Raw genomic sequence first — 17,571 nt, forward strand, 5'->3', positions numbered from 1 at the left:
TATTGCCCTAATTCTGTTTTTTGCAAAGAAAACACAGTATAAATCAAAATTAATTTCACTGCATTTATTTTCAAATTGTTGGATTTTTATGTTTTCTGGTGGCACTGTGGCTGGCATGGCAACGCTGCTGTTGTGCAAGCTTGGAAAATAAGATAGCCTGAGTTATCAGTGTTGTTATAAATAGTTATTAAGGCTGCCAGGATTTTAAATGTCATTACTAACATTCTTAATGTTAACTTGAGGGTAGAATGAGAAAATAAAATGTGGCTCTGGCCGTCTGGCAGCTGGAGGGAGCTCCCTTCAGGACCGCCCATGGCTAGAGCTCTGTCATCCTTCCCCAGCTATTTCTTGCCTTGGGAAGGAGGGGAAAAAGAAACCGGTTGCTTTTCTGAGCTTTATCTGCTTGCACAGATTGTTTCTTCTTGAGTTTTGGTGGCTTTGTGGTAGGCTGTTAACACAGCATTTCACTTCATAGGTGTGTGCTTTGATGGTGAAGTTTCTACCAGGCATATTCATGCAGACACGGTTGCCAAAGAGTTGAAAAAGGCTAAGGACATAGGGCAAACCGTTTCCCTTATGTGAGACTCTGAAATGGGGTGGATGTGACAAGGTACCAACAAAAACCAGATTTTATTTTACCAAAAGCACATTATTTTTACAAGAACATGATTGTATCTTCACCAGTAAATGTAAGTTGGGGGTGCCTCAACACATATGATACGAAACATTTGGTTTAAGCCCAGAAAGCCCAGAACTGTTTGCTTCTCACTAATTTTTGTGGGTTGTGCACAAATCTGTGTTTTTAAGGAGCAAGTTCGATACAAACGTGAAGATTGGTGCCAAAACACATCTGTTAGCAGCTTTTAATCTTCACGTTTGACAAAGCGTATAGACATGGACAAATTGTAATTTACATGATGAAACCGCAGGTTGATGGATTGCTGCAGTGGCGTGGAACGCCATGGAAGGGAAATAAATTTCACAAGATAAAAGGAAGGGATTGGAGTGCATTTACTTCTATTATAAGCTTTTACAGGGTATGTGCACTACAACGTACTACTACCTGGGCTCAAATCTACGAGAGTAAATCCTCTTCAGCAAATAAAGCTTTCTTTGGGACTCTGCTGTATTAGAAAGGAGATTATTTGGTTTTTGAGGGTCATTCTAGAGTAGAGTTTGAATGAACTTGAGTTGCTTTCCAAGATAAACACAACCCCAGAACAAAGCATATCTGGGTTTACTGTTACATGCAGCGGTGTTTTAAGAGCTTGCACCTGGTGTGGCAAAGCGAACATTAAAAGCTTGTGAAGAATTGCCAGTGCAACATATGGCACAACCCACTGACAGACCCAGAGTTGGTCTGGACCGGGTATGGGCCCTTTGCCAGGGGTTAAGGTTCTTGTTGCAGCAATACGTAGCAGTTAAGCATTTATCACGGTTGTAACGAGGTGTAATTGCTCATAATCTTCCCCGAAACTCTCTCTTAGAGCTGATATCTGTGCCTTCCTGTTGCTTTCTGACACCATAAAATGCCAGATTTGGTCTGACAAATTTCCCCTTTGTCTTCCTCTTCACCTGCAACTATATTGCAAACTCTCAGCTTCCCTGCAGGGTACGTCCATCACTAGTTAGGGTTTGGTTTGGTGGTCACTGGGGTTTGCTTTTCATCGCCCTGTTTGCTTAGCTCTGTGTACGGCTCAGAGATGCAAACCTATGTAGGGGAGGAAGCAAAACCCTCTTTGCTTTTAAATTCATGCTGGGCCTTTGTTCAAAGGATCTAATCCAAGTGACTGTCCCATGTCATCTGCTGAGGAACGCGGGAAAGTGGCTTCAGTTTCCCCTGCATCTGCTGGGATTCATAAAGATCAACCCCTATGAAATATCAAAGCAGGGCGGATGCTGCAGGATTGCAGCCGTGTGGGGTGAGCGGGAACCTAAGATGGGAAGGTGCCTCCCAGGTCACTGCTGAGCAGATGATTTTTTTGCAGCACGCTGCTCTGCACTCCCTTTCATAAAGCTGCAGCTTTCCATGATAGGATTGGGGAGGTCCCCTGCTCCTTGTCCAGCTTCAAACTGTTCTAGCACCCGGTTGATGCTATCAACCTTTTCCTAATTTTTTTCCCAAGGAGGATGCAGAGTGGTTCTTCGAAGACCAGCAGTGCCAGGGCGGCTGGGATCTGCTGATAAACCTCAGGACTAGGTGTGGAGGTCCTGGCACCTACCACCAAGTGTTGTGGGAAGAGATTTTTATCATAAAAATGCCTAAACTACTAAACTGGGTCATCCTTCAGAGCTCTGTCTCTGGGTGTTAGATGTTGTTTAGCTCCCTCTTCCCCCCTGCCCCACAACTTTTTTGTTATGCAAGGGCTGCACCATCTGGATGGCAGATGATACCTTTACATTTGTCTGTTTTCAGTTTTCCTACTATAAATCATCTGATTTAGCTGATTTCTGTTGCTTGAGCTCTTCCCAGTGTTTGAACTAGCTCTGCTTTAAAGCCATGCTGCCCCAATAGGGAGCTTTCTGCTGGGGCTCCTGCTCCCGCTGTGCCTTCCAAATATATTATATATATATCATCTATATATATATATATGCGTGTATATATGCTCTGAAGTGTCTGAATCAGATTTCCTCACCACCACAAACAGCTTTTTACATTGATTCTCCTTTTGCTCAGCCAAACAGGCTCCTTGTGGACAAAAGAGGGGTAAAGATAACAAAAGAGGGGTGAACTGGTGTCTGAATGAATGTTGCTGGTCAGCCAAAATCCAGCACTGAGCTCCGTCAAGCACAGAAGATTGTCCTTCTGTTAAAATCCTCCTAGTTTCATATGCTGTCAACTAATTTTTGCACCAGATCATGTTCTGTTTCTCCATAGACCTCATGCGGTGATGAGCTTTGCAATAATATGGTCCTCAGTGTACATGTGGTACCAGGTCCCAGGGCTTCCTCACGTATGTTCATCTCTGTTCAGGCCTGTCATCCTTTCTGCCATGAAATCAGTTTCCAGACCTCCAGGAGATGAGATGTGGAGGCCATCCACATCTCCAGCCATTTGTATTGAATGACTTCCCTCTTCCTCGAGGCTGTTAGGGAGTCTCCTTCAGTACAGTCTCAGATCGTGATCTACGTAGAGTGCTTTCCATAAATGCTGTACAAGAAGTCTCAAGTGCATTGCTAAAACACCAGAGACTGCTTCTATTTTGTCAGCGTATCTCTGATCACATCTTAATTTTCCATTTTCATGTGTGGTTAATTAACACGTAAACTTGCTCTTGAGGGAGCTTCTCTGTTTAGTGCTTTAAACAGACCCACCACGTGGTCGGCACTAGTACGTGGTGCTGGAGCTAACTCTCCTCAGACCAGCTGGGTGGAAATGGTTTCAATGAATGTTTTGAAGCTGAGCCAGAGAGTGAATCAAACATGAATGACCATGAGTCACTTTGGAAAATAGCCCTGCCGAGGGCTCAGAGGGTGACGTGCCTGCTGCAGATAGCTCCGCTTGCACGCCCAGCAGTTGCACATTGGTTTCGAGGGTCTTCCTGGCTTGTCCTCAGCTGCAGGGCTGTAGCTGCCACCTCCTTCGCCCGTGGGGAACAGCCTTATTTAGCGTGGTGGGTGCTGAGTGTAAGTGAACGTGGGTATCTGTCATGTAAATGCTGTGTTGCAGGAGTTGAATGTAAGATAAAGGAGCAGGTATCCCTGCCGGAGAGCCCTGCTGGGCGGTTGTCCAGGAGGAGCCTAGCCACAGGGTTGCAGTGGAGGAGGGCACGCTCCCCACAGGTTTGGTGCGGGGATAGCGGCAGGCATCCCGTCTCAGCCGCTTTTTCCTGAGAAGTCCCGGCATTGTTGTCTTCAGTGTGTGCTTGCGGTGGGGCTTGGATAACGCAGCCCTGCATTATGCCTTTTGGCTTGGTGGCCTGTTAGTCCCTGCCCTAATCTCGAATGCTTCCTGTCCCCTTGGGGTGCCTGTCCTTGCAGCCCAGGGAGTGGTCCCACAATACCAGGCAGCTGTCACTGGGTATATTGCAGGGAATATAAGGTTTTGCAGAGTCAGGGATTGGCTGTGACCCCTGGAGTGGCAGGTACACCCAAGGAGGTGAGCCAGACCCCTTCATCTGTTCCCCAGATACTGGGGAGCTCTGACCAGACAGCAGTGGCTGACCCCATTGCACCTCTCCTGCACAGCTCTGTTCCCACCCGCCCTAGGGTAAACGTGTGTGGTTTTTTGCTTTAGTGACCAAGGGCTAATTTTCTTCTCCTTTCCTCTTTTTCTCTCGTAAAGGTGAATCCCACACCGCAGGGTACACAAGCGCTGCTGAAGATGATGTACTGCCCACACTGCCGGGGTCTGGTATCGGTGAAGCCCTGTTACAACTACTGCTTTAACGTCATGAGAGGCTGCTTGGCCAACCAAGGGGACTTGGACGCAGAGTGGAATACCTTTATGGGTAAGGCAGTATGGGTTAAAACTGCGTGATGCTGATATTGTGTCCTCCACCTAAATGGCTTTTGTGAATGGCTGTGCTGAGCTATAGCAGGTTTTTAGGTGTCTTGTGATGGGTATCTTTTCCTTCTACATCTTTGTTTACAACACACCTTTTGCAGTTCACATTTATTTCTCAATTACTGGGACTTTTGTTGTGCCAGTGACCTCTGTTTCAGTGATGGACCTGTCATGCTTGTAGGCTTGGGTGTCTTCTTCCTGGAGCAAGTGTGTGTGCAAGCTGTTTTTTCCATACTACTCCTTATACATTGTTGTCACCTTACAGCTGTCCTTCCCAAAGCCAGTTTTCTTCCTCAGCAGTCTGAGAGTCTGCCTTCTAGCTGGGGTGAGCTTTGGGGAAAGCTGTGGTCCTGTATTTTACATTAAAAAAATTGAATGGGACATGTGTCTGAATCTGTTTTTAAACAGTTCATTTGGCGCTCGGCCACTATCCTTTGAAATGTTGATAGGCCTTACGTGAAGCTGTGCGAGTGCTTTTGCCATCCTCTTCCTCCTGTTGATTATTTCTCTTCCATGCTTATAAATGGTATTATTCGATACATGAAATTTAGACTGAAATGTTAAATTCTACCTTGGGTCAAGGCTCAGCAGAATTGGCGATGCATCACGTTTTGGGAGCACAGGCAATAGATAATGTTAAATGTTTTCATTTGTGCTCCTTTTCTAGGAGGCTTGATTTATCTGTGAACAAGCATCCTTTGGGAGCAGTCGCTTCACTCCAGTTAATGTATGATGAAGTGCACATGTGAAGTATCTGCCGCTACTGACAAGGCTGTGGTGCTCTTCCCATCCCACTCGTGGAAGAAAAAGCCTGTTAGAAAGAAAAGATTTTCTTTTCGTTAAGCTGCAAGATATGAAAGGGAAATTTCTGATAATTGGCATTTCAGGCTAGATTTAAATCTTAGAACTTCTTTTCCCGTGTTTTGTGCACTGGCTTTTCATTTCACTGACCATGCCAATTGGCTGTGTGCAGGGTATTATTTTCAGAAGGCGTTTTTTTTGCCTGTGTATTCCATATAGGGAGTTAAATGTGACACTAAATTGGGTTTCCAAGTCATTCTCTGGGAGGCTGACACCCCCCACCCCATTCCTCCCAGCCGTCTTTCTCATGAGAATATTAAGTATTTCAGCTACAATTGTTGCTGAAATAGCTCAAAGCCAGGAGACTTGCAAACATCTAGTCCAAGCAGAAGAGAGGAATCCTATGAAAGGGAAGGGCATAATGCCAGAAAACAGACAAAAGCACAAGCAGCTAATTGCTGTAGGTGGTATGCAGCTAAAAACGAACCCCGTTGGAAGCCAGCGAGCCCTGTCACACGAGACTGATCAGGGACTGCATACAATAATTAAGATTATTAAACAAGGCTAAATAAATAAATGTGATTCCGGGTTGGAAGCAAAGCTTTCTTCTGGCAGTGCTTCCTCCCCAAGGGGCTTCTTGCCCACTCGTTACTTGAGTATGGTATTAAGCTTCGTTACATTTATTGGCAGTATTTGCTTGGTTCTTGCAGTCTGGGTTGATTCTTGCAGTGGAGTAGAGACACTGAAAACTTAAGCGGTGCTTGCTTTAGACAGTTTAATAACTAAACAGGTGCTGGTTATGTTCCAGATTTTGGTTTCTTCCTCAATTTGCCACTTGAGGCAAATTAAATTAAATAGGTCTGGTGTTTGGGGCAGGGCATATCTCACAAATATCCTGTGTGCGTGTGTTTGTTGAGAAGTTTAAATAAATAAATAAACAAACAAAAAACTAAAAAAAATCCCCCGCAAAGCACCCCACAACAACGATAAAAAACCCCACCTGCATGGGTTCGATGCTATTTTGCATTGCAAGTTTAAGTACTAAGTTACAACACTGATTTATTATGTGTCAAAACCAGACTTTGAACGTAGTGGAACAATTTAAAGATAGTTAAATTGGAGAACTTGCAACAAATGCTGCAAGTGTATATGAATTTGGGTGCCTGTGCGTACAAAATATACATGCGCGTGTGTTAGTGGTGTGTTAGTAAGTCACTTATGTAAAGCTTTTCCAAACTGGGATGTAAAGATTGTAGGTTTATTGAGACAGGAAGACTTTATACTGCCTTACTGCTGCAAGGTACCATTTAAAGTTGCAGCATATGAAATAATGACCAAATTGTACTCTTTTCTCCCATTTAACTGTCTTTAAATCATTTTGCCCTCTATTCCTGACATAATTGTACACCAATTAGAGAGGGATATACTTTGTTTCAAACAAGCTATTGGGGGGTTTGGAGCTCTCCTGAATGAACAGTGTTAATCTCCAGTGCCTTTTCATGATTCCTACCCCCCACCCCCCAGGTTTATTCTGCTCAAAGATGTCGAATTCAGGCTCCATGTACATATCTGGAGTACTACTTTGTGTGCAAAGGATTTTTTCCCCTTTAAAAAAAAAAAAAAAAAGATGATTGTTGTTAATGAATGGTCAAGGTCTCTCCCCTCCTTCCCCCCTCTTTTAAATCAGATCTTGGGGTTAAGACTGAAAACTGCCTTTTGTTCTTCAAGTCAGACAGTGAGGCTGAAGATGTGGGTTTCTGATTATTGGTGGCACAATGTGAAAGAATTGCCAAGGATTGTCTCAATGGCAGTAGCAAGGACAAATGTATGCAGGAGGAAAAGGGTCTTTAAGGGATGACGCTGTATGGTGTGGGTTGGGGGGTTGTGTGTGTGTGTGTCCCCCACAGTCCACTTCTATCTCCCCATCACAGAGAGGAGAGACAGTCTTTGTCATGCTGCATGTTTGTAATAAATGGCACAGGGACATTTTTCACTCTGCCAGACTTTTTTTTTTTGTGAAGAAGAGCTGAGCCACCTCACCGTGGCTTATAAATATCAATTATTTTGCCCCAGCTCTGGTGCAAAATAATTTATATTTATATTCAACTCCTCTCCCAGTAATGGAAAATCTTTTTGGGAGATGAGTTGCACCAAAGCTTCATTGCTGGTTTCAGTGCAGCGTGCCTCCCCTCTTGACGTGCTAGCGTTATCTTGAACCCCAGCCAACCCTATTAATGTCAAACGTGGCTGCCAGAGGGAATCGCTGCTCGCCACGACTGCTGGTGGGGACACCAGCCAGCTCCTGGTGGGAGGTAAAAGTTTGCAGGATGCCCCCAAAACCAAAACTGTGCATGAGGTAGAGCCCCCCCCCCCCCCTTTCTTTTTCCTTTTTAATGAAAGTTCATTTCATTTAGCGTTCCTTGCCAGTATCAATCCCTGCTTCTGAAGAGCTCCAGTTGAATATATTCTCCAAGGGCAATTATTACTTTCCTTATCTTTTCTCGCCAGCTTTGGCAGCTCTGCTGGAGGCCGAATGCATTTTCTCTATCGGCAGTCAAAGCGGAGGCTGCATTCCTGGGCTGTGATACATGTAACGCCATGGCACCCCCGCTAACAAAGGACCCAATTCGCTCTACATTCCCATGGTCTTGTGGATGGCCTGCCCGGCTCAAAGTTTACAAAGACGCCAAACAGCCAGAAGAATTGGGGTTTATGTTTCCTTTCAGTCTTTCACAAACACTTTATTGATCTGCGGCCTTTCCTGGTCACTCAGAGAATTAAGTAGTTACAAAATGGAATGATTTGGGGTTTTGTTTTTTTTTTTAAAAAAAAACCTATGCATTTTGTGTGTTTTATTATCTGTCTATTCATAATATTTTTATTTGAAATGAGCGGCTTCCTGTAAACTCTGCCGGGATGTTCTTTATGCGCGTGAAAAACCCCAAAAGCTTTGACAATGATGAACACATTTAAGTTGTGCTCCACTTGTTTACAAAAGTCTCCATTTGGTAGCACATCAAAAGCATTTTTCTCCCCTCCGGCACAATGGTATATTCATGCTAGCAGTCATTACTCAGAGATTTGAAGCATCACTTTATTGGAGCCCACCACAATACAGTCTAAGACTCTTTGTTTCATTTGTTATTACCTTCTTTTTTTTCCTTTTTTTTTTTTAAAAAAATGCATTTAGTTCAGACCTGTTTGTAGTCCCTGACGGCTGAATTCCATCCATGCCCTGCGACAGCTCCATCATTGATGCTGGTGGTGTGTGCCTGCAGGGTGAGGGGCTTTCCTGGGGGCTCCAGCTCCTCCCGGGGTTCACTCCCTAAACACCAGCACCTTGGTGGAGCTGTGTGAGTCCTGGCTGACATGGTTTTTAGGATGCATTGATCGACTGTTCAACCCTTAACTAGTATCCAGCAAATCTTTGGAATACTGATTTGCCTTTAAAAAGTGGATTTGCAGGCTAGGAAGATGTCTGCAATCCATGCGGGGGGGTTTGTTGTTGGATTATCATCATCATCATTGTCGTCGTTATTTAAATACACAGATAGCTTAATTTATAATCTGTTTGTGGGTTTTTTTTAGTGTAGTTTAACATGAGTTGGGCACTAAGGCAGAGCTATTACTCAATCATTCAGTACGTGGAATATCTTTATAGGGCTTTAACAGGTAGCCGGAGCCCATGGAAGTTTTCTGCTTGTTGAAGGTACCTTCTGTGCTGAGGAGGAGGATGAACATCAGCGGAAACACTTTTCAAGAGAAATTAATAGCCTGACTGTGAGGCGCCCATTTCTCCTTAATGGAAAGGAACAGGCGTATCCTTGGGAGCGGGGAGGAGCTCCTTGGAAGAGGGTTTCCTCAGGGCCAGAGGGACCGTGGTGCCCTGGCCTCCCATGTCACGCAGGCTAGGACAAATTGAAAAATTAAATGCAGCTGGAAAATTATGAGTAGAGCAACTGGAAATGCAGCTGGAAAATTATGGGTAGAACAGTGTACGACAGAGCGTCACAAAGTGACGCAGGAGAGGAGTCCAGCAAACAGGGTGCTCCAGGGTTGAGGGACTGCAGTGAAAACAATGTTAAAGGTTGTGATGGGCAAGAAGAGACGAGTGCTTAGCACAAGGTGTGTGTACCTGGAGGCACCTTCTAGGGGAGAGCCAGAGAAAGAGGTCTAAAATGCAATGCAGGGCGAAAGCCTTAATGCCAATAATAATTTCCCAGAGGAAGTAATGGAAGTTCAGTAGCTGCTATGTTTAAGGATGTATTTGATGAGGATGTGCATGTCAGCGCAGGAGTGACCTAGTGTTGGCTGAGGGACTTTTCCATCTCCGCTTGCATGGAGATGTGCCAAATATATCATTAGAGCACAACATCTACCATGGTCTCACGCAGTCTCCCTTGTGCAAATTGTCCGTGTAATGCCAGAATGTGTAATGCTTTGGCTTCCCCGGACACGGCAAGGCCTCTAGCTTTCCATAAGGGAGGGATGGTAGTGATGGTCATCTTGGGCCCCTTCACGTTGGTCTCTTGCGTTCAGGACAGCATGAGGAAGCCAGTGGCTTTCTCTCTCTCAGCTTTGAAAGCAGTCTTGAAAAACAAATGACACAAGGAAACCTTTAATAAATGAGCTTGGAGAGGAGGGTGTTAGTAATGCTTGTTCTAATTGGAGAAGCTGATTACAGGCTGCCTTTTGGCAGGCTGCGATGGCTCTCCCTCATTTAATGCAGCGTTTGATGTATATGAGCCCCTGGCGTCATGTTGGCAGCCTGTAAGTGCCTGGTGAAGTTGTAGGCTCTGGGAACGGAGGAAAATGTTTCCCGGAGATGCGTGCTGGTCAGAAGCAACGTTGCGGTGGTTAATGTCTGTGTGCTCAATCTGTTATCCATGTTATCTGTTATCCTTGAAGTTTCTCCATTAAAAGCCTTCATTTCTCTCTTTGTTTTAGATTCGATGCTGCTGGTAGCAGAAAGGCTGGAGGGTCCCTTCAACATTGAGTCAGTCATGGACCCCATTGATGTGAAAATTTCAGATGCGATCATGAACATGCAGGAGAACAGCATGCAGGTGTCTCAGAAGGTAAATGGACCAAGAGAACACTTGGGCTTTATTTGTCCAATATGTTTTATTTCCCTATTCTTGTCAATATGCTTTTTCTTTAATGTCCTTTCAAGTATATATAAAGCTGATGTATCATTTTGGGCAGGGGCTGGGTTGGAACCTGGAGAAGGGAGGTGGTTGTTACCTCCCATTTTATAAAACTGTTTCCTTCTCTCATGTAGGTTTTCCAGGGTTGTGGGCAGCCAAAAACACTTGCCCAGGGCCGGACCGCTCGTTCCGTCTCAGAAAGTGGTTTCAGCGCTCGTTTTAGACCCTACAACCCAGAGGAACGGCCGACTACAGCTGCCGGCACCAGCTTGGACCGACTGGTGAGTGCCTGGTCCTGCCAGTGCCACACAGGCGCTTTGCACCCATGTACCGCAGCGTATAATTTTCCATTCATTATTTATAGGGTTTCTTAATATTCCTTGCCTGTCTTAAACTCTCTGAGGGGTGTAATCTGCCCGTGGCTCTAGATGTGAATTACCTCAACGCTTGTATGTCAGAAAAGCGCCTGTTTTAAAGCTTGACTTATGAGTAATATAAGTTTGAGGAACGGTGTTTAATTTTGTATTAAAAAAGTAAATCAACCATCAAAACAGGCAACCTGAAGATCTGGCCTATACACGTCTGTTGTGATAAAAAATACCTTTCCAGCTTCACTTTTAATGAGCGTTTGGTATTCTGGATTATGTCCTGTGTTTCTTTTTTTTTTTTCTTTCTTTAATAGGTTACTGATGTGAAAGAGAAACTGAAGCAAGCCAAAAAATTTTGGTCATCTCTCCCTGGCAACATTTGCAACGATGAAAAGATGTCTGTAGGCACCGTCAACGAGAACGAGTGCTGGAATGGGAGCGCCAAGAGCAGGTTTGGCGATGCTGCTGCCGCCAGTTAACTCTCTCCCTCTCGCCCCAGCCTTTCCCAGAGTGCCAGCTTCTCTCCCCGAGCCCTCTCCTCTTACGGGACTGACCCCAGCTCCCCTGAGACAGGCTGCTGCTGGTACCCTTTTTTTTGTGTAGATGGGGGGGAGCTTGAATGCAAAGCTAAAGGCTTGTCCAAGCTCTGTGTGGTGGTTTACTTGAAAGCATAGAACTGAATCTGTATTTCTAGATAACAACACCTCTCCTTGGACCTGAACCTCTTACTGGTTGCTCCTGGGTTCGGGGAGGTGGTTTGTACAAAATCCGGTATCACAGCCACAGAGCAGGGATGCTTGTGTTGTCTGACAGTGCTGTTGCCCCAGTGCCCCAGCTGGTGTTTCTTGTTGAGCAAGGGCAAAGGAGGTGGGGGCCGGTGGCAGGTCCACCTCTCTGCTGCAGAGGTCAGTGGCACAAGGGGGCCGGTGGTTTTCATGCATGCTTTTTATGGAAAAATAGTTAAGAAACTTTTTTTTTTCCTAAGGAAGAAATTGCCAACACATGAATAAGCCAAAATTTTTCTGTCATACGGTTTATTTAACTGTTTAACTTTTATTTTGGAAATAGAATTTTCTTTTTTTTCTGTTTGCTTACTGAGGAAATAAGCAAAATCCAAGATGTTCCATTAAAGAAAAAAATAGTCATCCAGGGTGTTCCAGCAGTTTTTCTAAGTAATAACAGTTTATGCCCTTGATATTGTGGGGGCACAGGACTGAGCCATGCCGCGTAAATTTTGTACTGTTTCATGTTGCCGGAAACGGCCTCGCTCGGCCAGGACAGTGGTTTGGGTCTCTGCAACAAGAAACGGCTCTGCCCTCCCGAGGTCTTTTTTTATCAGCAGCTTGTACTGGGCTTTTCATGGCAGATTCCCCCAGTGCGTGAGGTCGGGCATCAGTAAGGAGTGGAGTTGGAGACTTGGCAGCACTGGGCAAGCAGACAGAGAGGGGTGTCTGGGGGAGGCTGGACCTCACTTACTGCCATCCCGTGTGGGTTGTGCAAGATATTTTGCTTTACTATTACTCTTTTTCTCTGTGGCTCCAATAAGCTTAAAAGTTCAGTAGTCTTCCACACTTTGGTCTCTCTCTGACCTCTTTGCAACATATAATATTGAACACAAATCATAACAACGACAACAACAATAATATACCCTTGCAAATACAGGACAGGGTTTGAGGATGCCCTTCAGGCATATGATTAGATCTCACTGCCTGGTCTCTGGGATCAGCATATTGTGCTAAAGGCTTTTCTCTCTCTTGTGATGCTGATGTTGGCATCATAACTAAGCAAAAGTAAAATCTTCTTCTGTTAAACAGTGCAAGTCAACTAATGGGAGGAGGAAAAGAAAGTGTCATATCCCTGCTCTGTACGATGATACTACAAATACCTGTTTCAGGAGATGTATTCTTTTGGGTTTTGTTGCTCAGTCTCTTTTAAACCAAGAGGCTGTAGGTGTGTTCAGACCTGAGCGTGCACACCTCCTCAGGCTGAGCAGCTTGGCTTTTCTCTGCTTCGATGCGTGGGGTTATCTTCAACAACACAGATGTTTCTCCTGCTGGGGTTATTAGGGAAATTGCATCTCATGTCTGCATGGTGAGAAGTACACGTTTAATACCTCAGCTTGATGGTTAAGGTGCATTATGCAAAGCCAGAATGACATTCTTGCCTCCAACTACTCCAACTACTATAAGTTTCTCTGGGATAACTATGGCCCCAAAGGTTGTTTTCCTGAAAGTGCCATCTAAGTGGGCATCAAGGCATCTCAGCAGCTTGTTTCGCTCCATTGCCTGCAGCGAGCTGATTTATGCTGTTGTAAGCCATTATTATTGTAAACCCCAGATCTTCCTTTTCTTTTCAAGTTGGGGAGAAAATTGTCTTTCCCCTGCCTTGTGGCAAACGGTATACGAAAACGGTGTTTAATTTCACATGCTGGTCAGGTTGCAGGGAGGGGAGATGGGGTAAGAAGCTAGAGAAGGGATCCATGAGGGTTAGCATGTGGGAAGATCGTGTTGGGCTCAGGATCACTGAGGCTGGAAACTGGGGTGGCATCACTGAGTTCCTGTGCTTTTGCCCTTCGGTGCGGGACCTTGCCGAGCTGCAGCTCTGGTACCAGCAGGAATGGTTTCTTTTCAGGTATGACTTTGCGGTGACTGGAAATGGCTTAGCAAGTCAAGTGAATAACCCAGAGGTAGAAGTCGATATTACCAAGCCAGACATGGTGATTCGCCGGCAAATCATGGCTCTGCGGGTGATGACCAACAAGCTGAAGAATGCATACAGTGGGAACGATGTTGACTTCATTGACATAAGTATGTTTGCTGTTGTTTTCCTTTTGCTTTTTCTTTTTCTCGTTTTAATTGGATTTCATGCCGACACTGGGTAGCTGGTTAAGCTTCAGCTCTCAGTACAAGTGTTAGTAAAGATGGTGGGAACCAGCATCTCTGGCAGGCTGCATGAGGATGGTTTGGGTTGGAAGGGACATTTAGAGGCCATCTAGTCCAACCCCCCTGCAGTGAGCAGGGACATCTTCAACTAGATCAGGTTGCTCAGAGCCCCGTCCAGCCTGACCTTGAGTGTCTCTAGGGATGGGGCATCTCCCACCTCTCTGGGCAACCTGGGCCAGGGTTTCACCACCCTCATCCTAAAAAATTCTTTCCTTATGTCCAGTCTAAGTCTACCCTCTTTTAGTTTAAAACCATTGCCCTTTGTCCTGTCACAACTGGCCTTGCTAAAGAGAAACTGCTCCATTGGCAAACACCGACCACACAGCAGCTGCGGGGAGGCGGCCGTGCACGGCTGCGTGTCGGCTGCACGATGCTGGGCACACTTTACAGAAGCGTAGGATGGTTTGGGTTGGAAGGGACCTTCAAGATCATCTAGTTCCAACCCCCCTGCCATGGGCAGGGACACCTTCCACTAGACCAGGTTGCTCCAAGCACCATCCAACCTGGCCTTGAACACTTCCAGGGATGGGGCAGCCACAACTGCCCTGGGCAGCCCGTTCCAGGGCCTCAACACCCTCACAGTAAAAAATTTCTTCCTAGTATCTAATCTAAATCTACCCTCTTTCAGTTTAAAACCATTACCCCTTATCCTATCACTGCACTCCCCGATAAAGAGCACCTCCCCATCTTTCCTATAGTCCCCCTTTAAGTACTGGAAGGCTGCAATCAGGTCTCCCCGCAGCCTTCCCTTCTCCAGGCTGAACAACCCCAACTCTCTCAGCCTGTCCTCGCAGCAGAGCTGCTCCAGCCCTCGGGTCATTTTTGTGGCCTCCTCTGGACCCGCTCCAACAGGTCCATGTCCCTCCTGTGCTGAGGGCTCCAGAGCTGGACGCAGCACCCCAGGTGGGGCCTCACCAGAGCAGAGCCAGAGGGGCAGAATCACCTCCCCTGACCTGCTGGCCGTGCTGCTTGTGATGCAGCCCAGGATAGGGTTGGCTTTCTGGGCTGCGAGTGCACATTGCTGGGTTATGTCCAGCTTTTCATCCACCAGTAGGGATGGGTGTGACGAATGCAGAAGCCGCATTAACAAGAGGACCTGTGCTTACATCTCATAAATGTCAAAACGTCCACGCGCTTGCCTTTTTTCCCCCTCCGCTGCCTTCTGCAAGCGAAGCATCGCGCCGCAAGTGGCAGAGGAGGACAGCGTGTGTTTGTCTCCCGCAGGTGAGGAGAGCAGCGGGGAGGAGAGCGGCAGCGGCTGCGAGCTCCAGCAGTGCTCCCCGGAGTTCGAGTTCAATGCCACCGAAGTCACTGGGAACTCCAACAAGAGCGATAAGAACATGAACACTTCTGCTGCTACCAGGAGCGGTTTATCACAAGCAGCCTTGCTCCTTAGCATTTTGTTCTTGGCCGTGCAAAGACAATGGAGATAATTGTGCAGCGTAGGGGTGGGGGGGAAAGACTTTTATTATCAAAGTTAGAAGGCACCTGCTTTCACTTTTATACCATCTAGGGACTTTGCTTTTTAAGTTAATGGACAACAGTGTACAGTTTTTACTATGTTGCCACTGGTTTTGAGATACTGAGGTTTTTTTTCCCTTGCTATTCTGGGAATAACAGGAATGGGGATGACCAGTCTGTCCCGTTCACCAAAAGTCCATGTTAGAGGTGGATAACAAAAATGTATATACAAGCCTGTAGTTAGCTCTGCATTTGTGTCTTTATCACTTTTCTTTTTTTTTTCTTTTTTTTTTTTTTTTGTTATTTGACCATATTTCTTACGAAAACAAAAAAAAACCCCAGGGTCTTCTCTTGGCCTGTAACAAATATGTGTTTCTGAAATGAGAAATATCTGTACAGAAGCAGGTTTTATTTATCATGTTATCTTATGGGGAAAAAATAATTGCCCAATGAGCAGAAAACATGTTTCATGTAGTTAACTTCCCATTTATCCACATTACGTTAGTTGCCTTATCTGGAAAGAAGTGGAAATAATTTGTCTTTATTATGCAGTAAAACAGAAGGTGAAGGCAGAGCTGGTCAGTGTGCCAAGTGCCCCGTTTGCATAGGGCGTTAATGCCAGGAGCAGGTTGTGCTTTCTTTACAGGAGGTTTGGTTAAATTGGAAGAGATTACAGAGAATTCCAGTTCCACAGATGCTAAGAAGAGTTGTCGTTTGTTCCCCAGGATCCTTGCAATTAGCTGTAACTCCTGTAGGTCAGTTCCTGACGTGCATCCCCCGTGGGAATAAGGCATTAAACTTGTTCCGTTGGAAGCAACTTGTCCTGTCACAGATCCAAATGCCAATGTGTCTTGTCTGCAAATTTGTTAGATGAACGCTGGATAAATTTTGTGTGTGTGTGTTTGTTTTTAAGGAATACTTTGTGGGAGGGGAGGCCGGGGGGGTGTCGGGTTTGTTTTTGCAAGAGTTTTTTCCTCGCCAATGGGGGGCAAAAGGGAAGGAGCAGGCGGGCAGCGACCCGCAGCACTGTTGCAGGCAGAGCGGAGGGGAGCAGGCAGGAGCTGGCAGGGCTCAAGACGCCTCCTTTTCAGTGTATTTGGTGTCCTGGGAACTGGTGCCCAGCGGCTGTAGCTTTTTGGTACCACCCGAGACACCCTCCTCTTTCTCTCTACCTGTGCTTTTGCAGTCAGAAGTGTGTTGTGGCGAATGGCAACTCGTTAATAAAAGAAATGTATATCTTTAAGGAAAGAGATGAAATAATTTTTAAAATAGTTTAGGGAAAACAAAGTCTTTGGAAAGACTCAAAGTATTCTGCACGTCTCCTCCTGCTTTAGGTAGCCTTTAGGTCTGGCTGGACGCTGGGATCCAGCCAGGAGAGCAATCCAGAGAGAGAGGGTTTTCTCTATTCCACCGTTGTGTTGTAAGGATAATTTTCTATTTTTATATTGAAGCATTAATTACTTGTTAGCTCAGGGTCAGCATTGTATTCAACTTTATTTTCACGCCAAATTTCTGCAAAGCTATAAAGACAGAGTATTCTTGGCTGGTATAAACAATCCTGGAGGCTTAATTTTACTAGAAGTAGCCAGTTATTTATTAAAACATGATGTTAGTAGAGCAGGGATATTCTGGCTAGGTTATTTTTCTTTAGAAAATAAATCATGGAAGCATAAAATTGAAAAAGTTATAAATTTATGTGTGGGAAAAAATGGATTGTAAATAGCTAAGTTGCCTTGCAAGGAATTGGAAAATGTGCTGATACTTAGAAACTACCTCAGTTCTGAGGAATTTCCTTTCTAGCTTTGAGTGCTATTACATTTACTTGGTAGAAGTGAATCTGGTCTCCAATATGTAGCTGAAAGAGTTATCCCTATAGACCTTGTTAGATTGTTTTTAATTTAGAGAGTTGAACTACATCCAGCTGTTTTCTTTCAGCTAAGTTCCCTAACAAAGAGAATTTCTGAATTAAATATTGCTGATGGTTTCCATGACTTTTTCCTGATTTGTTTGGTTTCATGGCATTTTCTGATTGCCCTTTAATTATTTAAATGGTTCTAGCCATTTGAATTTTAATCCAGAAATAAACAAACCTTAGATGCACTACCATTGTAAATATACCACAGTAAGGTCTGACTGGATAACCCTTCTGGCTTATACCCAGCTGGCAGGCCGGCAAAGTTAAATGAAGAAGGAAAAACAAAAAATTAAATTTCTTCAGAGCTCAGAGAATGGTGGAACAAAAGCCCTTGTGTTTGGAGGGGCTGCCTTCTCCAACATCTCCCATCTTGGCGTAGGTGTTCATATGTAAGAAAGTTGCTTGTAAATTCTCCTGCTTTTGAGCATTT

The 17,571-nt window shown here is 45.1% G+C and overlaps 1 protein-coding gene across 1 annotated transcript in view; it reads left to right on the forward strand.

Annotated features, from left to right (window-relative positions):
- GPC4 (glypican 4) overlaps positions 1 to 17,217 on the forward strand; it is a 69,206-nt gene extending 51,989 nt beyond the window's left edge. Inside the window, exons 4-9 of the mRNA XM_075106812.1 lie at positions 4,286 to 4,451; positions 10,256 to 10,386; positions 10,590 to 10,736; positions 11,138 to 11,274; positions 13,455 to 13,630; positions 14,990 to 17,217. Coding sequence (XP_074962913.1) covers positions 4,286 to 4,451; positions 10,256 to 10,386; positions 10,590 to 10,736; positions 11,138 to 11,274; positions 13,455 to 13,630; positions 14,990 to 15,198 — 966 coding nt within the window. The 3' untranslated portion in view covers positions 15,199 to 17,217. The remainder of the gene's footprint in view (positions 1 to 4,285; positions 4,452 to 10,255; positions 10,387 to 10,589; positions 10,737 to 11,137; positions 11,275 to 13,454; positions 13,631 to 14,989) is intronic.
- The last annotated feature ends 354 nt before the right edge of the window (positions 17,218 to 17,571 follow it).

The sequence above is a fragment of the Phalacrocorax aristotelis genome, chromosome 11 (genome assembly GCF_949628215.1).
Source record: "Phalacrocorax aristotelis chromosome 11, bGulAri2.1, whole genome shotgun sequence".
Classification (NCBI taxonomy): Eukaryota; Metazoa; Chordata; class Aves; order Suliformes; family Phalacrocoracidae; genus Phalacrocorax; species Phalacrocorax aristotelis.